This window comes from Agelaius phoeniceus, chromosome 1 (assembly GCF_051311805.1).
Source record: "Agelaius phoeniceus isolate bAgePho1 chromosome 1, bAgePho1.hap1, whole genome shotgun sequence".
Lineage (NCBI taxonomy): Eukaryota > Metazoa > Chordata > Aves > Passeriformes > Icteridae > Agelaius > Agelaius phoeniceus.
In genome coordinates this window covers 150,544,192-150,567,186 of record NC_135265.1, presented here as the reverse complement: position 1 = coordinate 150,567,186, position 22,995 = coordinate 150,544,192, and the positions used below count along the sequence as shown (strand labels likewise).

The 22,995-nt window shown below is 38.5% G+C and overlaps 1 protein-coding gene across 5 annotated transcripts in view; it reads left to right on the top strand.

Annotated features, from left to right (window-relative positions):
- The window catches only part of TRAPPC9 (trafficking protein particle complex subunit 9), a 447,139-nt gene that overhangs the window by 69,627 nt on the left and 354,517 nt on the right, over positions 1 to 22,995 (top strand). For all 5 annotated transcript variants that reach the window (XM_077189358.1, XM_077189354.1, XM_077189371.1 and 2 more), the window contains 2 exons: positions 1,183 to 1,335; positions 10,927 to 11,051. In XM_077189358.1, the coding sequence (XP_077045473.1) occupies positions 1,183 to 1,335; positions 10,927 to 11,051 (278 nt within the window). The remainder of the gene's footprint in view (positions 1 to 1,182; positions 1,336 to 10,926; positions 11,052 to 22,995) is intronic.

Sequence of the window (22,995 nt, the reverse complement as noted above, 5' to 3'; positions counted from 1 at the left end):
TGCTGCTTTTGAAAGATCCTTTATTCCAGGTTGTGGTAGTTGAGACAGTCTGCCCATCCTGTTCCCTCACCTGTGGATCCTAGAGGGTGGTTTTGGAAAGGTTCTGAAATCACAGCAGATTTTAATTACCTTGTTCTTACCAAGTAGCCTGGGAGGATGTAGAGATGAACTTGGTGACTTTCAGTGGTCCCTGTCATGCAAAGCTGTGCTCAAAAGGTGTTTAAATCAGCTTTTAGAAGAATTCTCCAATATACTTTGGTGATAACATGCATTGCTATAATAAATCAATAAATATATCTTTAGGGCTGTCCCAGCCAAACCATCATGATTATTTATTGTACCAATAGACTTTGTTGTAGTATTTAGCATTGGCTGGTCTTGCATATAGGAATGAATTGATGGAGGGGGTGGGTTGACCCTGGCCAAAACTGAAGACCCAGTGTAGATGAACAGTAAATTCTGGGGTTTTCCCCCTTGTATAATTTTCTGGCATGAGGAAGAAGTTAATAATTACATTAATTACTTAATAATTAATTTGTTCCCTATATCAAGTGGACAAATGACAAATAATTTATTAAACAAATTTTCTTTTGTCACTGACTAATTCTGTCTGGCATCCTTCATGATTGGGTTTTTAAAAAGCTGCTTCTCAGCTTTAAGAAAGGACTTTATAAAAGGATGAAGGCCAGTAGTCCTCTTTGCCTTCTCTATTGCTCAGTAAATAACTGAAGAATGATGTTACAGCTGTTTCAGAATTTCAGCTGATTAAGTTTGGGTTATTTTGATGAAAAGTGCTTTGCATTCATGTGACACCTCCTGAGCTGAACTGTGTAGGATTCAAAACTACATGAACATTTAGAACCCCTGCAGGCTATATTTAAAGTTTATATTTAATGCTGCCTATTGTGCAGGGTTTGTTTTTTTTTTTTTTTTCTGGTAGTGATCTTCTTCACATAAATTCATATTTTGAGCTTTGTGATCTGTATGATTCCAGGTCAGCGTCAGTACCAAGTAACTTCTCTATCTTTCTAGTGCTACATTAATTTTAATACATTAATTCTGAATATTTTAGATTTTAAACAGGACATGAGAGATTGGTTAGTACTCTCTACAGCAGTTCAAAACTGAAACTTCCTTAATGCAGGGCTTATGCTTATGAAATATTTACTTTTTTTGATACAGAGAAGCTGTATGGAGATTTCTTGAGTTGGAATCTAGAAGACACCCTCTGCCAGTTTCCTCTAAAACCTGGAAAGATTGCAACATTTGTTGTAAACATTAAAGTGAAGCTGGACTTTTCCTGCCAAGAAAACCTTCTGCAGGATCTCAGCGATGGTGAGTTTTTCATTTCTGCTTGCTTAGGAGGGTTGTATGTGCTGCTGGAAACACTTTGCTAATTGCTGTGCCCTTTGTGTTAAACTGATTTGGGATGTGGCTGCATGTTTGAGTATTTGTGTCTTGTAAAGCAAAGTCAGCCCTTGGCTGAGCTCTGCAGGTTGAAGGGGGATTTTTTGAGAGAGCTGTGGGCATGAGAGTCTGGCCCAGCTTCCCCATCAGGAGACCTTGCCCTGTTGCCTTTTAAAATATTTTTGGTGGTTTTGAGGTGTCTTTTTGTGTCCTTACATTGTAAAGGTAAATAAAAATATTTCACAAACTTTAGTAGGGTTTAAAGAAAAATAGCATTGAGTTGATTATTTAATTATCCAGGATTGTAGAATTCTGAATAATTGCTGAGTGCAGTTTTGCCTAAAGTGACAGATTGAAATTTAAGGCAGAATCCCCCTAATATTTGTACTGCAGAGAAAGTGCCATGTGTTTAAACTTATTTTGAATAAAAGGAAGCCTCAGTGTTTGCTTCTATTAGAATTATTTGGAATTACAAGTACCAGATACTTGTAATAAGGATTTCCTTTTTCTAATAAACACACAGTCTTTCTGGAGTAATTACTCTACTCTGTATTTTTTCCTTTGTCTGATATGTTTGCACTGATTAAATTACCTTGATAAAACAAGATAGTCCTGTATTTAAAAACTCCCTTTTATTTGGATTTTTTCCCAGGATCCACTTGCAGGTCTGCATTACCTTTATAAGTAATCTTTCAGTACAGAAGAATACAACAAAATTAGATGCAGAGCTTATTCAGGTTGAATAGGAATGATTTCTGTGAGTTACCTTGCAAATGCATTTAGACAAAAATTATAGTAGTTGTTAGTAATGATTGAAAGATTTTGGTTTTGAAACCTCCCTAATGTAAAATATAAAGATACTTTCAAAATATTTTAAAACTTTACTGCACAAACTCTACAGTGTTGCTACACTGCAGTTCAGTTTAGAGCTTGTTGAAAATGCTGATAGTGAAGGGAGAGCACACCCTGACATTGTGAAGACACAGGTGCCAGGGAATTGAACTTTGAGAAATTCCTCTTGATAGCAAGTGAGGTTTCATAGTAAATATGTATATATAGATATATATGCACACAAATATATGGAAAATTTCCTTCATTTCCCCAGTTTCCAAAAAGCTCTGAAGCTGCACTTGTCTGGGAGCTTTTCTGATGAAATAACATAAACCCCAAATATTCTGTAGGAGGTGAAGATAACTTACTTCATGATATGGACATTGAACACTTGTGGGATTTGGGATTTGGATTTTGGCCTCTGTTAAACTGCATCCAGCTCTTATGGGGCCACAGATGAACAAAATCTTTGAACACCATTTTTACCCTACTATTACCTCCTGCTTCTCTAAAGGTCGTGCAGCTGAAGCAATTCTACCTTTCCTCATTTAGTAATGACAAAGGAGTAGGATCCATTCCTGCTTCGTTGGAACTTTGGTATCTGTGGGTGCTGTGTACTCTCTGTCCTTTGAAAGTGTTATTAGGGATGTTAAGTATATTGAAAATTTAGTTGCTACTTTATTTTTTATATATTGCTTTTAACTTTACAAATGCTGAAGTTTCCAGAGAGGAGGTAAGAGCCTGATGGGAAGAACAGTAAAGAGCTAGAAAAATCAATGGCAACTATGACAAGACTTTTAATCATAGGGTACTGTGGTACCTTTTTATTTTGAAGACCAACTACATTTACAATGATGATCAAAAATACTTCTGTCTCTTAAAAGCAATGTCTTTAGTAGGGCAATTTTTACTTCCATGTCTTTTCATTTGCTGCTGGAATTGTTTCCTTTTGCACTGTATAATCAGGACATGGTGCAGAAGGGATAAATTACTGATGTTTTTGATGATACACATTTATCCAATTGGAAAGTAAACCAAGTTATCAATCTGAATTGCTGAGGTGTGTTGATGATGTGCTGCCTCACAGAGAAAAATGTTGGGTGTTTTTCCAGATTTAAGGATGCAAAACCACGAGTGGCTGTACAGGATCAGATCAGTGACCATCCAGCCAATATCCTGACTGTGACAGTGGCTAAGAGCAGATTCCAGTGGGAAAATACAGGAAAAATTGTGCACTTCTGCTTTCCTCCAGACCTCTAACTATTGTTAGCTTAGGAGCTCCCAAGGCTGAATATGGTTTCTCTGGTTCTAGGCACTTTTACTCATCCTTAGTGGGTTTCTCCTTCCTAAAATTCTCCATTCTTCCTGTCAGCTCTTCACAACACGCCATGGCAAAGAGAGTCACAGCTAAATTACTTTTTAGCAGCTTTGCATTTAGTGGTGGCCTTGTGTTCCCAGGTTTTTAATTCCATGAGAGAGGTAACAGGACATCTTCTCAACATGGTTCCTGCAGTGATTCAATGCATTTTCCCAGGGTATTGTCACAGCAGACTGGGGATTTCCAACTGTTGATTTACTTGTCCCTGCTATGGGAACTGTTCCACTGTCAGCCTTGTCCCTTTTGGACTCTCAGTTCTGTCTGTTTGAAGGAGGCTGTACACACTGAAAGCTGATCTATATGTTCATGTGATGACCTAATGGTGCTCTTTGTTTTAGATTACTGTCTTTACAATCATGGGGTAATGCACAATTTATCATTTGCTTTTTTGACTGTTGCTGAATATTGATTTGGGAGATTCATGAATGTGTGAACCACAATTCCATGATGTTGCTTCTCAACAGAAATGATATCCTGAGAGCCTCTTGCTGCATTTATAAGTTTAGGATTCTTTCCCCCCATTTATTTATGCTGAATTTTGTCATTTTATTGGGTGTTGGTCTTTTCTCCCAGGTAGCAAAAGATGAGAGGAATGGGCTCAAGTTGCAGCAGGGGATGTTTAGACTGGATGTTAGGAAACATTTCTTCACTGAAATGGTTGGAAAACCTTGGAACAGCCTGCCCTGTTCACCAGCTTCACCAGCCCTGAAAGTGTTCCAAAAAATGTGTGCATGTGACACTTGGGGACGTGGTTTAGTGGTGAACATGATGGTGGTGCTGGGCTGAGAGTTAAACAAGGATGATCTTCAAGGTTTTTTCCAACCTTAACAATTCTGTGGTTCCATGCCTTAAAGCCAGTTGACCAAGATTTGGGAGATCCATGCAGGGATATCCATGTTTGCTACAAATCTTAGTGAAATTTTGGATCTCTTGTCCCTCAGCTGGATGGTTCAGGGTTCCTCCTCTGGCTGAGAAGGTCAGCATGGGCATTTAATTTGATTCTGAGGTCGCTACACTGGGTGAGGCAGGGGGAAGCCCTGGATGTTCTTGGTGCAGCCAGGTGCAAGCAGCTGAAGCACTGAGATCTCTGTCACCTGTTAAGGTGACTAAAAAGGTCAACAGGGTATTCACATTATGAGCATAATGAATTCCCCTTTCCAGCTATTATACTGCAGTTTCTGAAATTCAGCATTTCCCTGGCACTAAAAATGGGGTGAGAACAAAAGCTGCTCTTTCTTGTATTGTACACAGTGACTCGTTTGAGGCTTTTAACAAAGCTCCTGTTAGGTGGGGACAGAGTTTTTTAAAGTTAATGAATTAATTTGCAATGAGTACTTCATTATGTAGAATGTTAATGTTCATTTATTCCCTGTGTAGGGAACCTGAAGACAAGTGTGAGAATATTTAAATTCATAAACTCATCAAAGGAACTAATTAATTACACATTGAGAGAGAAGCAAACCTGTGCCTTAAGTCTCTCCTTCCCTTCTCTTGATGCCTGGAGAGGCTGCCTAGAACAGAGGCCAGGCAGTGTTAAAAGAATAAAGCAGGGATTTATTAAAAAGGCCTTTAAAGGACACACCTTGGGCAGTGCAAGAGCCTGGCCATGGCTCCACCCAAGATGGACTCAGAGTCACAAGTTTTCACACTTTTATAAGTTTTGGTCCATTTACATACTGGGTTAATTGTCCAATTACAGTTTAGGTTATGAAGTCCCATCCTCCCAGTTTGCTCTCCTCAATTCTCTGTTGTTTGCACTTTTTGGGCCTGAAGCTGCAGGAGTGTCCTTGGTTCTGGGTCTGGACAAGGATTGTTTTGTCTGACTAAGCTGTGAGGAGAACTTGCTAGCACTTTATATGAAGTTCAGAGTTATACACTAATGCAGTACAGAATCTGGAAATATGAAAGCTAAAACTGAAGGCATCACTCCATGGGGAAAAAGGTTGCAGAGCAATAATAGCATATTTCTAGGAGCACTAATCTCGAATATTTTTTAACATTGGTATGCAAGACCAGTGTATTTTTCATACTCCCTTTGTTGTTTTTCTGCTTTAATGGCCAGATTTTATCTGCTTTAAAATGTCCCTGCACTTACATAGTGTACAGACAAAGCTTTTTTTTTTTTTTTTTTTTTTTTTTTTTGGAATGATACCTGGTTTGGAATTTAAATGTTCTCTTGACAGTTCTTCCAAGAAACTAAGTAGCCTGGAGGACTCTATTAGGATAATGGTATCAGTGATGATGATGATGGGGTCCTCAGAGATGTTGCAGTATTATCATTTCCATGTTACTCTGCTTAGTAGCCTTTATTACATTTAATTATTCTGAGTATTCTTTTGAAGTGACTTCATTTCTAAGAAGTTTTTTTTTGTCTCTGCAGTTTGAAGATGCCAGTTTGGTTGTACTGTTGAAATGAGTAAATGAGGGTTTTTCCCCTTTTGTTCGACTTTTTAAAAATACAGATGCTTCTGTGTCCTCCATAAATTCATCACTGTGTAAAATAAAAAATATTCTTAATTAAAAAATATTCTTAATTTTTTTGAGAACTACAGAATTCTTCTTGAATTCCAGCTTTAGTGCTTATGGAAGATAAGGTGTCCTCTTCCCACTGCACTTTAAACTTGATAAATCATCTTGTCTCATGATTTGACTAATACAGGGTGGGATTTTTTAACAGTATCTAAGTGCCATAGTACTGCAGCCACTGCACAAATACACAGAGAGTTGGAGTTTCAGACCCCAAATCTTTACAATGTAAATAACTAGGACAGACATGAGGCAAATAACAATAAATTGATTATTGGCACATACAGGCCAATAAACCTGCCATCCTTTTATACTGTTCCTTTGCTGGGGCACTTTATTTTAGCATCTAATGTAATCTGCATACATAATCTCTACTGTTTATTATGTACTTCTTTACACTTCATTTGTTCTCTTTCACTGCATTCACCCTTATTGTAAATTTATCTTCCAATTTCAGTTCAGTTCAACAACCTCAGGACATAAATCCTTGCTTACAGTGCATTTGTTATTGTTAATTATTGTCTTCAAAGGTAATGGGGTTTCAAAGAAGGGCTCAAGTCTGGTTCATGTTGGCTGAGCCAGAGAGCTGCTGCATTCCCAGGAACTTTGCCTGGAGTGCTGCTGCTGCCAGGGCTCCCTCCTGTGATGGTCCTGACCACATTTTTGAGAGAGGGAAGGAGCTGCATCTCAGTGCCCACCTGAAGTGTGAAGGGTGGATTATATTGCCCCAAACTCTGTGTTCTGGAGTTACTCTACTCTTTGTTGCTGCACACAGCAAGTTTCTAGAATTCTGCACACATCATGAGAATACAGTTCTCTTTTTCTAGGGGAAATAAATAAAAGACATTCAAGTTCAGCAAGCAGAGTCTGTCTCCTGTCTCAAGTTATTTTTTTTTCTATTTTTCTGCATGTTTAAAGTACTTCAAAGCTGTTACAGTGTTCTTATGAGATACTGCCTACCAAGAGACTTTTGTTTTGAAATTTCAATCAGGCAAGAGTTGACAAAATAAACAAATGGGTTGAAGTGGCAGTTAGTTTTCATATGTTATGATCAAGCTGTGTACTTTCCAAAAGCTCTATTATTCTGTGACATAGCATCATAGAATGGTTTGGATTGGAAGGGACCTTCAAGATCATCTCATTCCACCTCCCTGCCATGGGCAGGGACACCTTCCACTATCCCAGGTTGCTCCAAGCCCCATCCAACCTGGCTTTGAACACTTCCAGGGATGGGGCATCCACAAATCCTCTGGGCAACCTGTACCAGGGCCTCATCATGCTCTGGATAAAGAATTTCTCCTTGTCAGTTTGATGCCACCCCCCTTGTCTTGTCACTCCATGGCCTTGCAAAAAGTCCCTCTCCAGCTCTCTTGGATCCCTTTTAGGCCCTGAAGGGGCTCTGAGTTTTCCCCAGAGCCTTCTCTTCTCCAGGCTGCACAGCTCCAGCTCTCCCAGCCTGTCTCCAGAGCAGAGGCATCCCAGCCCTTTGAGCATCTTTGATGCCTCCTTTGGAACTGGTCCAGCAGCTCCAAATCCTTTTGATGTTGGGAGCCCCAGAGCAGAGCAGAGGGGCAGAACACCCCCAGGAACATCCCTGGGCTGCAGGAGGGGATCCTGCTCCAGGCCAGCAGCCCCTCCTGCCCTCCCTGGGATGGGCTGCCCAAGGTGGTGGTGGAGCCTCCATCCCTGGAGGCGTTTCAGGAAGGACTGGATGTGGCACCTGGGCTCTGATCTGATGGATGTGGTGATGTCTGGTCACAGGCTGGAGGACTCAGTGATCTCTGAGGCCTTTTCTTACCTGAATAAGTCTGGGATTCCTCCTCCTCCTGCCCCTCTCAGGGTCCCTGTGCTGCTGTTGAGGAAGCTGCAGGAAGCAGGTCTGCACTGCTGTTGGATTGTATGAAATTCTCCTGGAAAGAAGCAGCACTTCAGCCTAAAACCTTCCACAGTTTCCATTTGGTGTGACTGGAATTGCCTGGACACTGCCTCAGAACCCCAACCTCTGTGGTGTCACTGGAACAGTTTTAAAGTGTTTCCTTGCTGTGGAGTTTGGCACCTCCATGGCTGTGATGAACCTGTTGAAAAGTGGATGCATTTTTGTCCCCTGGACAGGCAGAGCAGAGTGTGACATGGGACAGGAGCTGTCCCACCTCTTCCTTCTGAGCTCAGTTACTGCAGTGTACATCCATGGGTTTAACTCCCTGAATGCACTTCCCTCATTCAAGTAAGAAATTCTGTGGGATTCTTCTGTGCAGTGTGCTGGGAAAGTGGCTAATGAAGTTAAATTGACAATTTACTTAACATTTGATAGGAGAGAGGAAATGCTGGTAAGAGATTTTGCTCTGTTGTGACAGCAGTGACTGGGATGTTGGAAAGGCAAGCTGTGTTTTTGCAGTTACCATGGGAAAAGTGTTGGTCATATGCTGTTACCATGGAAATATTCAGGGTGGATTGTTGAAATTAGGAAAATTTCTGGACAGAGTAGAAAGATAATGATACTTTTTATATAGTACAAGGCTGCTCAGGATGTTTGACAGTAGGGATTGACAAAAGGAAACTATGGAGCATTTAGCATCTTCATCTCTCTAAACTTCACGAGAGAAAATAAAATGTATGAAATCTCAAGAAATATCAATAATGTAAAATTTCTGGAGAACTGCTTCATTGGTGCTCAGTGTTTTCTCCTGCCATCATTAAGTTCTGCAGCCTAGCAGGGTTTTTAATAGGATTTTCCCCATTCTAACTATTTAATGTATTGCAGGGGAGCTGGGCAAGGTCTCTTCTCCCATTGCTGCCTGTTCAAAGAACAGAGCAAAAAAAATAATTTAAAAAAATAATTGTTTGTGGTAGAAAATGATTTTTTGTGTCCTCTGGCAGAGAAGTGGTCTTGAGCAGACCAGGCTGAGAAGGGCTGAGTCATTTGCAGCATCACAAAGTGCCTGGCACTGGCTCTGTGAGAGTGCAACAGAAAGTTCAACCACTACCAAGTTAACTTGGACTTCCCTTTCATCCTGATGTCTCCTTTGCTAGAAAACCTCCTTTTCCAGATACAAATTAGAGTTAAAAATGTCTTCTTTCCAGAGAAAATGTTTAAACTATTGTCTTTTCTTTCCCTCCCCCACTATAGAAATTAAAAATAAAATGGGATTTTAAAGGATAAAGTAATTAAGAAAGGCATTAGCTGTATCTCTGTGATGTTGTTTTAGGTATTATCTATTCTTCTCTCAAAGAAATAAAGCTCATGCCATATAAAAAGTGGAAAATCTGACTAATGCCATGCAGGTTTTCATACTGGGTTCTTTTCATGTTTTAATTTGCAATTTTATGCACCAGTCAGTGTCAGTTTTTGTTCTAAATATAGAACTAGTGAAAATCATTCATCAGTTGGAGAAGAATATTTTTCCTCAATTAAAACTTCTAATTTTCATTTTGAAAGAGCAGCTTTCAAAGCCTGTGATCAAATGTAGTTTATTTCTGTGTTTTGTCCTGTTCATGGTCCTGCTGCACTGCATGGGCAGGGTGCTCTCACCTCCTGTCCTGCTCTCCCCCAGGAAGGGATAGGACACTTTTAGGACATTTATTCAATGCTAAGGTGAATTTTAGAATTATTTAGTGAAGGAAATTGCAAGTAAGGAAATATGGGAATACTCCCTTTGTTTTTTCCTTTGGATACCTGTGAAGTTTAATGAAGCAAAACCCTTTTCATGTTCCATCTTCTTCTTATGGTTTCTTCTTTTGAGGAATGTATCCTCAATATGTCCAAATTTCACAGCAGCAATTTAGGAAATTCGTTTGGATTTTGTGTCACAATTTGGTTTTTCCTGTGTGTTCAGCTCTATGTCTCTGCTGCTGTACATGAGATTTTGCTTGTATTTACTTGGTATTTGTGGATTGCAGTTGCTCTGCACAGCATCAAGTAACAAAGTGTTTCTCTTCTTTAGATAAAAATAATAACAAATAGTGAATATATTTTTACTGTTTGTTAAAGCTTCCTTGTTTTAATTCTCTTGTTCTTCGAATTCTTTTGATTCAGCAGTAATTTCCAAATATTTTAAATTTGTGCTTAGAGTTTTTGGGTTAAGGACCCCAAATGTGCTGCAGTGCATTTATTTACCTTCAAGTTACACCCTGTTGGCAGGAAAGAAGCTGTTAAGTTGTTGTGTTGTCATCCAGTGTATGCCAGGACCCAGACTGGGAGTAAGCACCAAACTCTCAGGACATTCCTCTCAGGGTATTTTTAAGATTTTTGTTGATTCTTAAAATGGAAACCTTAAGTTTCCATTCTGCCTCCTTTATAAATGAGAACTATTTTATCTATTTTTGCCTTAGTAGATGTACAAAACATGACATCTCTATTTTCTGTCATTTTCCACAATACACTTTAAAATGAAATCTTTATACTAAAAATTAATTTAAGGATCCTAAGGAGCTGATTGGATGACATTGTCATGAAAAACCACAAACTTTGATTTTTATTTTAATACTGTAAATGTTACAGCTTATTTTATATTATTAACTCTGACACCTCTGTTGTGATATTTCAAATGCAGTTTCTATCCTTTCTTGTGATATTCACCAAATTTTTGGTGTGTTCAAGTTTGATTATTTTTGGTGTCCTGGGAGAAACAGCCAAACAATCTTGGTCTTTTGTTTTGTCTTTTTGTGTAAAAGGTTAATATCACTTTTTGTGTCTTTTCTCTCCCTTTGATAATAAGCTATAAATTAATGGGAACAAAACATAGCATGAGACGAGCAAAAGTAATTCTCTTTGTTCTGTTTTCCAGATGGAATCAGTGTCAGTGGACTCCCACTCTCCAGTCCTTTCAGGCAGGTTGTCAAACCAAGAGTGGAGACCAAACCTCTTAATCCCCAAGAAAGCAGCAAAGTTGGTGATTTCAGTCACGTCAAGGTAGGGGAATGACATCAAAATAAGTAAAACCTGTGGTTTTTTACTTGTACTGTGCTATGGTTTGTTGTGTGACTAAAAAACAAAGGTTTCCTTGTCTCATAAATATTTCCCTTTGGTTTCCTTTAGCACAGCTTGATGTTCTGTGTTTGGATTGTTATATTAAAGCCAACAAACAAAAAAGGTGAAGAAAGATCAGGCTAAGAGTGGAAATTGCAGAGCTGCTGTCCCTGTGGTGTACTGGGGGAGCTGTCAGCTCACCTCATGGTGCTTTCTCAAGCTATTTACTCTGTAGGAAGGTGCTTCTCTGTGAATTCTTGGCTTTCTTGCAGTGAGTTGTTTTTAGTGATGTTCATACAAGTAATAAAACAGAATAGTTGAGAGAGTCAAAGGAAAAGTAAAGAAAAGTAGCAGGGTGGAAGAGGAGTTGTGTAGGTGGAAGAAGAGTTGTGTAGGTGGAAGCTGCACTGTGCTTACCCAGAGTCTGCCCTGGCCTAAGCTGCTCTTTGCTTTTCTGGGACAGATCTTACCTGTTGAAGGTGTAAAGTTGTTATTTAGAGCATGAAATAAATTTAGCTGCATAATGGCCAGATTTGAAGGAGATCTAATTTGAGATGAAAATAAGAAAGATGGTAAATAATGGGTTGCAGCACTTCATTGGTCTCTTCCCAGCTTTTGGTGAATGTTGTGTTATGTGCAGTATTTGAAACATTCCCTGTACAGATCCATGTTCTGCATCAGCCCATCCTGTCAGGAATTAGAGTGAGTGTTGTATGTGGCAAAATTTGGCTTCAGATGTGTTTGAGAAGCAAACACAGGCTCTGCTTTCCTCAGTGACTTGCTTTGCCTGTGAATTTGATTCTTTCACAATGGGAATATTCACAAGTCTATCTGAGCAATGAACAACTGAAGCTGTTAATTTGTAAATGTGTTTCTTTTGGATCATTAGCACTGTTAATTCATCATCAATTGATTCTGCAGCATAGCAAAGGTCTTAGCAAAATTACTAAAGCCTTTGTGTTTTATGGTATAGTAAGGTGTTTCCAAATTGTTTATAAATATAAATGAGCATGATTGAGGAAATCATTTGCTATTTAAGTGAACAAAATGTCCAGCATTAATTTTTAAGTTCAGAGATTTGTGTAGAATGTCTGACCTGTAGACACTTCTCAGTCACAGCAGCAATGGGAGTGTTACTTCAAGATAGGACTAAAAAAAATCTACAAATGCAGAACTTTGCACCAAGTACACAAAGAAAAAAGCATTTCAGTGCACTTTTTGCTTGTCAATCAGTTGTCCTGGCAACCAAGAAGTTGCAGGTTCCCAGTGATCTGTGTGATAGTATTAGAAGGATATTGAAGGGGTGTAAAGCAGAAACTTGGTTTTCAGCATGTGTAGAAAAACTGTGGTGGGAAGGCACATGCTGGATCCTGTTGCCAGGTTTATGGAATGAATTTTGATTTAATTGGTATTTTGTGACAGAAGAACCATTCAGATGATCAAAACTATGTTGAGTAGGGAATACACATTCCAACAGCATCAAAGGGTTATTTGCTGAGTAAATGTCTCTGTGTCCTGAGCCTGATGAGCATCACTGCTGTACAGCACCTGTAGCATGCCTGCAGTTTGTCCCAATTAAACCACTATAAACCAATAATTGGATCTGCTTGGATTAAAAATGCCTATGGAGCTCACAACTATTCAGAACTATGCTAAAAATGTTTTTTGATTCACTGGGCTTTGCACATAATTAAGTCTCTATGTACATGGACAGACATAGTGGGTAAATGACCAGAAAAAATTACCTGTTATAAGTGAGGAGATGTATTTGCTTCTTTAGGCAGTGATTCTGTGATAATGTGGATTTCTGCTTGTGACTTCTTTAACACTGCTCTTTAGTAGGAAGCAGCATAGGAACCACCAATAGCTTAAAATGAAAGCCAGATAAATTCCAAACCATAGATACAGGGAGTTACTGTAAACAATCCAGTCAATTAAGAATTTACAGATATAATTAGAATGTGCTGGGGTCCAGTTGTCTTGGCTGAGTTTTGAGGAATTTGCTGTAGTTTTGGATTTGAGTCTCTCTGGTTTATACTGGGTGTCTTTGAGTACATGAATTATGTTCATTGTCAAATGCTTTTGCTCAGACATTGCTGTCTGAAATGAAACAATCTGGGATCTGCACACGAGATAGGATCCAAGGTTCCTTTTGATGCTGAGTCTCAAAATGTTTGATATTTATGAACCTTTTTGAGTTCCTTAGAACCTTCTTAAAAGATTCTTGAGTTTCTCCCTGTGGCAGCAGAACAAATCTGGGTTTGTGGGCTGTTTGTCCCTCACAGTGCAGTTTGGGATGAGCTCTGGGTTACATTTGCTTTATTGTTGTGCCAATTAGAGTGATTTAACAAGGACTAATGTAAGAAGCAAGTGGGAGTTTTTAACTTAAGAAGCAAGATGGATCTTAAACAATTTGTATGTGTGGTGAAAACACCCTGCTGTCACTTATTCATGATTTAACAATAGGTGTCTGGTGTGAATATTCAGGGGTAGTGGTTATTTTTCAATCCTGCATGCAGTGCATAAGCTCATCTTCAAATAAAAGTGAATTTCTGCAAATGAAAGTGAGTGTAAATCAATGCTTCTCGTGTTGCTGATTCTGAAATGTCCTTGTTCAGATATTTATAAGCCTCATGCTTAAACCTTCCCTCCCTACTTGTTTGCCTTACAGATTTTGTGCTTCAGTCTTGGATATTGCAGTCGAGCTTCTCTTGCAATCTCTGTTTCCAATTTTGCTGTAGGCTGTCTCCTAATAAACCAGTCACTGGCTTCTGGAAATGACTGTTACAATGAGCTCATAAATTCAGTGTAAAAATTGCTTTATGACCTCATCATAAAGCTTGCTTATACCCTCAAGCTGAATGGAATCTCAGGCTGTAATATTATGTTCAGATACTCATTTCTGCTGTTCAGTGCTGGCTTGTTGTGCTGAGCCTTGTCTAAACTCCGTGGTTGTTCCCGGGTGCATCTGCATGAAAGGATGAATTACTTTCCTTAGGGTAACTCAGCCTTTCAGCATTGCTGTGGTGTGTGAGTGTCAGGTTTGAGGCTGAACCTGTTACTTTTTGAGTAACACTGCAGTGTGTTCAGATATTCAGCTATTCTATGTCTTCATGCAAAAGCTGCAGTGAGAAATGTAACCAGATGCCAGAATCTCTCAGCAAACACAAGTGTGAGTTTGAACCTGGGGAATTCTGCACTGCTTTTCATGCTTGGAAGCTGAGATTATTCTGGTGTGGTCTAGTTCTTGTCAGATGGAAGAAACAAACTGGCACTTCAGTCCTTATTCCATATGGACTTGAGCTTTAGAGATCAGTCCAACCCAGATGAAGAGTGGAAATGGAGAACTCTTTTAGCTGGGTGATGAAAACTTTGAAAGCATATTGTGAGTTCTTTAAACCCTTGATTTAAGCTGTTAAACATTCCCAGTGCTTACTGGGCAGTTGTTTGGCAGACAGGGCTGGTTTATAATTTATAAAGGATTTGGCTGACTTCTTTATTTGTTTTGAGACTTGTTTGTTCAGGAGAATTTCCTTCTGCATCCGGAATGTGAGCTGTAATTCTGGAGATTCAGCTGCAGAAGCTGGAGGGGTTTAAGTAGTCTCATAAAACTGCTCTGTTCCTGCACTCTCACTAAATGCTAGGAAGTGTTAAAATACAGTATGTAGAGCTAATTTAATTTAACACACTGTCTTTAATGAATCTTTTCTGATTTACTCAGCAATGTATTAAGATGAGATGCAGGCCTTAATTGGATTTTTTTCTATTCAGTTCTCAGGCTTTACTCTTCTATTTGAAAGTGTGCTGCTAATAGGGATAAACTTTATATTGTTGATACTTTAAATTCTAACTCCTTTTATTCATAAACCTTATATCTATTCTAAGTTTAAGCCCTTAAACAGAACAAATGGGATTTTTTTTTTTAAATTTTTAAAATAACTTCGGGTGCTGCTGAATTTAGAGTAGATGTAGAGTCCATAGCACACAACTGAAATTTAGATTCCTTTTCATTGAAGAAATGTGAATATAGGAATGAGATCTTAGGCACAAATATATAGTCCAGTTTGGATGTTGTACTTCCACACTGTCCTATTTTGGAATTCATTACTATTCTTATAAATTCTGTGGCCCTGAGTTCTCCCTCAATATTAAACATGTCAAGTTTTATGTTTCTATCTTGTTTCCCTAATAACTTTCAAGATGGTAGAAGATAAAAAATAAACAAAGATCTTTCACTTCCAAATCTGATTTTTATCAAAATAATACATATCTTATTTTTTATAATTGACAATTTGTGAGGTGAGTGCTCACATCTCCTGAAGCCTGCTCAGATTGGAGCTGTGAGCCACATCAACCTTTGCCAGGTCAGCAAGGTGTTTTTTATTGCCTTCCTGGCCAAGATTTGCAGTTTTCTTTGAGATAAAGTGGATTATAAAAATAGAGTCATTCTGCAAAAACAAGGGAGAAATGGGTTTTTGGCACTTGGTACCTGTCTGGCAAAATTTGATTATGATCTGGATCTGGATGAAAGCTGGCAATTTTTGAGCAATCTGGGTCTAAATGCTTTTAGCTTTCCTTCCCTGCCCAGTTCAGCTTTGCTTATCTTCCTTGGAGTTCTATAAATAGTTGAGTATTCCACACAATTTCTGCTCTCCACTCCTCTTCTTCTCCTCCTGTGAGTTGGTCTCTCAAGAAAGGAACAGTCTGTTGTGCCCTAGAGAGGACTGCAATTCAGAACACGAAGAAAATACTTGACTAAATCTATTCCCTAGAGCCAGGGGTGGAAAAAACCCTACTGCCCCTTGGATTTGGATAAATTCAGTTCATTCAGCTTGTCTTGTATTTTACATTCAATATTAGCACAGTAGCATCTACAATTTCAATGCAATATGTTTCAGAACTTGCTATTTTCCCCATTTTATTTGACATGAAAGGAGGATTAAAAATTTATAAAGTACTAGTAGAAAAAATTTGGATGGCTTCACTGTCTGCCTGTCAAAAGCAGACTTTTTTTGGACTTCCTTCACTGTCACTCAGAAAACAAGTGATGATACCCTGCTCATACCCAAACAAATCTCTCATCAGGAGTATCTGCAGGTGCAATCTCCTGTATAAACCACACTGCATCTCTTTCTTGTCTAAAGATGGACAAAGAGAAATGAAACTTGACACCAGCACAATAAACAGAGCTCATGGGACCAGCTGGAGGTGGTCACATCCATAATGACATTGTGATAAGTCAGGAAAAAAAATCTCAATACTGAGGTTGGCTTTTGTAAGAGGGTGTTGGCTGCATAGAAAGTGAGGGGAGAAAAGGAGGAGAAGTTGACTGGGTTAGAATAATGGAGAAATAATAAAGATGGGCTCATGTGAAGACCTCCTGAGCTGGAAACTTGACATGGAGGGAGGGAGGTTTGGGACAAACATCTGGAACAGGGTGGTGAAAGTCCAGTCAGCTCTGCAAGAAATTTTAAGAATAATGAGAAACTGAGATGTTTGTGTGAATGCTCTTGCATTAGGTCATAAATTTCCTCCAAATGTTCTTGCAGAGGTCAGAGAGCCCCTGCAGCCTGGAGCTCTCAGAGTGTGACCTCCACGGTCAGGTGTCACAAATTCAGAATCCCTTTGGGGTTTTGCACATTCATTTTGCACTTGCAAGTTCTTGCATGTTTAGTTTTCCTCTTTTAATAAGAACAGATGAGGGAGGTCAGACAGGGTTTGGATCAAAGACCACTCTTTATTTCAGGTGCCTTATTTACTTGGTTCTTACCTGTGCACATTTACAGTGCTTGTGTTGTAGATCCAGACATTTTTACCTAAATATTGCTCATCCTGCATATGATAATGTTTTCATTTCAAATTTTGATGGAACTTTTTTGAAATTCCACAAATTTTATTGATTTAATAATTTTCTGTGGTCTTTTACCCGCAAAACTCAGTGCATTTAGAAGTAATGAAGAATAGCTGTACTGCAGGCTGTGATAAACACTGTGCCATAGTTTTTTCTCTCCATTTGAGAGTAAATAATCTGCAGGCAAGTTCAATTTCTTAATATTTCAAATAACTTTTTTTTTTTGTTGTTGTTGAAATATTTTCAGTTCCTCAGTCATAGAGGCAGATCATAGTTAGGCTTGGAGTTTTGTTCTGATCTTTGGGAAGCTGGCCAAGGAGATAAAGAGCATGTTGATAAAAGAAAAGTAAAATCTTTAGACTGTGAGTGTTCTGTTTAGCTAGAAGTGGCATTTTTAATAGCTGCCTTCCCCAGGAGTATGAGAAAGAGCATGCAGTTTAGTAATTTATCACTGTGGGGACTCCAGAAGAGCAGGTCAGGTGTGGTAGTTTTACTCAGAAGAAATGGGAAGTGCAGACTGTGGTGGCTGCAATTGATGCCAAAGCATTTTTGAAAGGGCTCCTCAGAATGTGCTTTACCAACTTTGTTTCACTGAGGGAAGTGACTGGAGAATCATTCCAGCAAGCTCCACATTTGCTGTTTATGGGTAAACCAGGTTTTAAATGTGATAGATTGCAAGTTTTCAGTAAGATGATCTGCAAGAGGGATTGCTTAAGAGAATATAAATTTATTTACAAGTGTGTTTAAAGCTTTTTAATTTAGTACTAATAATGATTATGTGCTAAATTTATCATTGATCAGTCAGAGGCTAACTCTTTGTTAGGAGGAGTAGGACAAGATTGACTTCAAAATGCTGAAATTCCCAAGCAATAAAAATTATCTAAAACTATCAGAAGTAGAGGAGAGGAAACTCTTTGTAAGACAAAGAGGAAAATGCCCTGAGACTGAAATAAATGCAGCTTTTTAATACTGTGTTAGATAAAACAGATCCAGCTCATATTTTGTTGGTCATTTTATGAAATTGGTTTCTCTCTGTTGTCATTAAATTGCTGATCTTGCTGTGAATTGCAGTGACTGATGATATGAGAGAGGGAAAAGCAGGTGATGAAAAAATGTTATGTGAAGAGGGAAAAGTGTAGGAATTTGAGGGTGTTGATCAAATAGAGTGTCATTTCTTAGATGTTTCTCTGTGATTCATTAGACCTGATTTTCTGTAGGTGTAATCTTAGGGTAAATTAAATTCCTAATGTTCTTGTGTTTAAATGGAATAAAAAGCATGTTCTCTGGTAGTAGAAGATCAAAAGTACTATGAATATTGCGTTGGGAAATTTATCCTTTAAACTGGTGCATGTTGTTTTTGTGTGGAGTATTTGCTGTGCCACTTAGAGGTGTGTAGTTTGATGATAAATTAGTATAAATATTACTGTTAAGTGACTTGGATGTGCTTCAGCTGTCTGTAGTTATTAAATACAGTGAGCATAATACATCACACTTTGCAGATTGGTAAGAGTGGAGGACTCAGAATGACTTGCTAATTTTAAACCTGGGGCTCTTAAAACATTATTGGTTTAGCTGAAATAAGTCTGAGAAGAGAAAAAGACAAATGACAAGAAGCAATTAAAATACATATTTTGTAATAAAGTAAATCTCTGGAGCAAGGAAGCTTCTAGATTGCTTCATGGCAGTTACTAATGTGTCTAAATTGTATCTAAGTTTAAATTGAAATTTAAATTTAAATTTTGTCTCAGTTTATTTTCAGCTATATCTTTGTATCAAATGCCCAGCAAGGTGAGCAGTCCATTTCAGTAATTTTCTTGAGTAATTATGTGAAATTCTACTAATTTTTCGTTAGACACTGTGCAAATGCAAGTAATATTTTTATTACTATTAGATGCAAGTCATAATCAATTATTACTGTTCCTGCCATTTGATGCAGGAGCTGAGAGTCCAGAACAAGGAATAAATTACTTGCCCAAGATCACACAAGTGAAATATTGTCAAAATAAGCACCAAATGCTGCATCCCATTAAGAGGGTGAGAAACAGGTGATGTAATCTTGTTTCTTAAGAATATGAAAAAATCATCTGAAATCCTGCATTCTTCACTGCTGGAGAAATTCAGCATTAGGATTTCTTTGCCTAGAACCTTGATCCTTTACCAAAAGCCATTTCTGGATTTTGCCCCTTGCATGGTGCTTGTTCCCTATGGGCAGCTGTTTGTGTCTTTTTGTTTTAATTCTTCCATGTTATTCTTCATTTGTTTTTCTACCTCTTGTTGGTCAGTGCAGTGCTGCTGGCAATCCACATCCTCTCCCTGAGTTTATCTGCTTGCTTGGTCATCACCTGTAGACTGTAGGTGCTCCAGGCTAGAATAATGAGGGGAATAGCTACAAATGGAGAGAAAATGATCTGAATTATAAACAAATTGGAATGTTATCCAGATGCTGGGAATCTATTCTTGTAGCCTTGGTGGAAAACTTTGTACTGATCATCCATCTAATCTGATCCTGATAAATTCACCTCTGAGGTTTCAGCATCATGCCAAGAACTCCGAGCTGAAGCAGGCATTTTTGGAAGTTAGCCAATTTTGTGGAAATATTTCAGTGGCAGAAAACTTTCTCCATCCTTAGAGCAGTTCCTGTAATGGTGAAATAGCCTTTTAAAAGTGCATTTTACCATTAGCTCTAATTCGTCTTACCTTCAATTTCCACCACTGGATTTTAAAGCAAATAAAGGCCTTCTGCCCTTGGTATCCTTTTTCTCTACTTATTGTAAATGAGATAATGTGGGACCAATTATTTTTAGAATTTTATTGGGAACTTTTGTGTATGACAGAAATGTCAAATTCTGAAGGAAGGAGGACACTGCTTTTCCTTCACTATTATACAGCTCAGTGATGATTGCCCCCAAAGTGCTGGTTTTGCTCTTGAAGCTGTATTCCTGTAAAGTTTGAAAGTTTTATGAATTATAATGAACATTTTTTTAATGTTTCAGTTTTGAAGCTGACCTTTTGGGTTTCCTTTGTGGTGGCACTGTCATGCAACTATAATGCATAACTTCACCATGGCAAATTTTCTACCACAAAAGAAGTAAAATAGCTTGAATTGTAACTGTTCTTTGTACTTGGTATCCAAGTGTGGGTTATGATCTCCAAGTCTGGATGGAATGGAGTTGAAATTGTGGGTGATTGTTGGATTTTTAACTGAAAAATTATTAAAAGTAGAAATAATTTAATTATCATGTTCTATACCACTTTAGTGAATATTCCTGGGAGTGATGTTCAAATTAAGGGAAGTGAGTTGAGGAAAAGCAAAAGCTGTCCCCAGATCTGAGAAGTTATAACCCTGTATTTTACTAATAACTTTGAATAGTAACTTTGATTTCTGGGGAGTAAAAATATTCCACCCCCCACAAAACCCAAACAATTCAATCCTCAGATGTTTGTGTGGTAGAGCTCTGCTCACCTCACCTCCTTTGTGAAAGCCACTCGCTTTGAGAAGTCCCTGATGGAAAAGGCAACACAATGAGCCTGTGGACATTACCTCTTTATTTGCTGTATACAGGGGACCTTGTTTCCCCTGAAAAATCAGAATTTGTGACATAACTGTGTGCACAACAAGATGTTTTTCTGCACTCTGCAGTGCCAGAGTGTTCCTGAGCTGTGTGTTCATCACACCAGGCTCTCCTAGAAGTGTGTGTTGAATCTCTCAAGGAACAGGAAGACATAAATAGGTCTTTATATTAAAGACATAAGTCTTTATATTCCAGGAACAAATATTTAGGGAATACTGTCAGGAAGAGAAAGGGAGGAGGAATTATTTTAATCAACTTAATAATTTTGCTTTGAGAAAAAAACACATTCTGCATTTTGGACAAAATTTATTGATGTTGCTGTAATGTCCATTATTATAATATCCAGCTTGCTCCAGTGATGAATATATGGAATATAATTCCAGAAGGACAGCCTGAGAGCAGGAATCTCAAATAGCTCTGATTGCCCATAACTTCTGCTTGCTGCTGTCCAGAGACAGGAGAAAGGGCCCAGATCAGTCCTGACACCTGCAGAGTGTCTCCCATGCACAAAGAACATCAGAAGAACAAAATCTGTGTCATTGATTTTCCTCCTCTGGAACACTGACATGTTTCTACTTTTGTCTAGAAATGTCTTTTGTTAATATGATTTAATGAGCTCTTTGAAGCTTTTTTGCCTTTTTTTATTTTGGTTTTTGTTTTTGTCTCTTCTTATCTCTCATAGTATTTTCTACTCACTGTTGCTTTGCCATGTACAAATTCCTGGCTGTGTTTTTCAGGAATCTTGCCATCTGTTGAGTACCTTGTACCAGCCTAATGTGTGAAAATCTGTAAGACTCAGCTCATGCTCTCTTTGCCTCATTTGTTCAGCTCACAGGCTTGCATCTTACTCAGGAAAAAAAATCAAACTATGACCATCAGACTTTGTAAGGATATGTAGAACACCAGATGGGGATAAAAGTCTGCCTGTGGTTTTGACACTGGTGCATTTTCATTTTGCATCTTAAATTTTACCTTCCTTCCTCAGAACAACAAAATCTCCTTATTTCAAAACACTCCCAGTGTGTATTAGGAACAACTTCTTCACTGAAAGAGTTGTTAAGCACTGGAAGGGGCTGTCCAGGGAGTTGGGGAAGTCACCATCCCTGGAAGTGTTCAAAAAATATCTGGATGTGGCATTTTGTGATGCTGTTTAGTGGACATGGTGATATTTGGTGAAAGGTTGGACTTGATGATGTTGGATTGATAGTTCTATGATTCTTATCTGGCTCATGTCCCTGCTAAAAAGAACTAAAAAGTAAAAACTTTGTGCAGTTGTCTCAGTGACTGAAGGTTTAATTGCCTTCAGAAGAGTTAGAAAGTCTTTCTGTGTATCTCAGGAAAGAGAGCCTGGTTGGCCACTGCTCCCTGTGCTTTCCCAGCAGAGTCTGAATTTTCTAGAAGCTGAACTTGCTTTTGGACACCAAAACCTGCAGGTTTCAGGATTAGGAACACAATGGAAAAATGTCCTTTGTAAATTTGGTCTCTAAGACAAGAAAAGTTTTTTTTTTGGAAGGAATTGAAAAATTCAGAATGCAGTGAGGAGCTGTTCATCCTTTGTGCTCAAATGGTTAAAATCTCCAGAACAGTGAAACTCTTCATTAAAATTTTGTCAGCCAGGCCAAAGAGTCAGCCTTGGACTATCCTACAGAAATAGGCAGGGCTGGCTCTGGAGCAGCGTGGAGTTCTGCATCACAGCACAGTTTCTCTGCTTCACTGACAGCTTTTATTTCCCCCTCTTTTTTTCTCCCCCTTGCTGCATTCCTTTGGAGGAAGGTACAGATTATTTTGATCATTTAGTTCCTGTGTTTAAAAGATGTATTCCTTTACATTTGCCTGGTTACCTGTTAGGAGTTGTGGTGGGCGTTTTATTTTTCCGACCCTTAAAAATAAGCCTTGAATTTTAGCTCCTCACCCAGGATAAACTGAAATGTTCCATACTTCTCTCTCTGCATCACCAGCTTGCTGGTTTACATTTTCCTGCTGTTTTATGAATTGGGAAAATCTTATAGATCAGCAGCAGGTTTGAAACAGTGTTTTCCACGTTATGCTCTGTGTAGTGCAGTGCATTTCCTTGCAGGTTTGTCTGTGGGTTTTGTTCAGGCTCTGTTTGATTTGAAAGCAATTAAATGAAAAACAGACACTACAGGTTTAGAGTTTCTCTGCAGCATTTAATACTGGGGGAGTAGGTTCAGATCTGGAGTGGCTGCTCTGAAATGATGGAGAAGATCAAATGTGCAGTTTCAGTATTTCAATTTTTAACCTAAACACCAGGTTCTGAGCTTTTTCTCGGGAATTCTAAATTGAAAGAAAGGTTGATTGAGTCAAGCCTACTGTTAAATTAATTTTAATGTGAAGTGATGATGAATATCTGTATGTCTCTTTTTCTGTAATACATTTGTTTATATCTAAATACTTTTTATCAAGAGACAGAGTGACCGAAATTGCTGAGACAGGAAGAATAAGA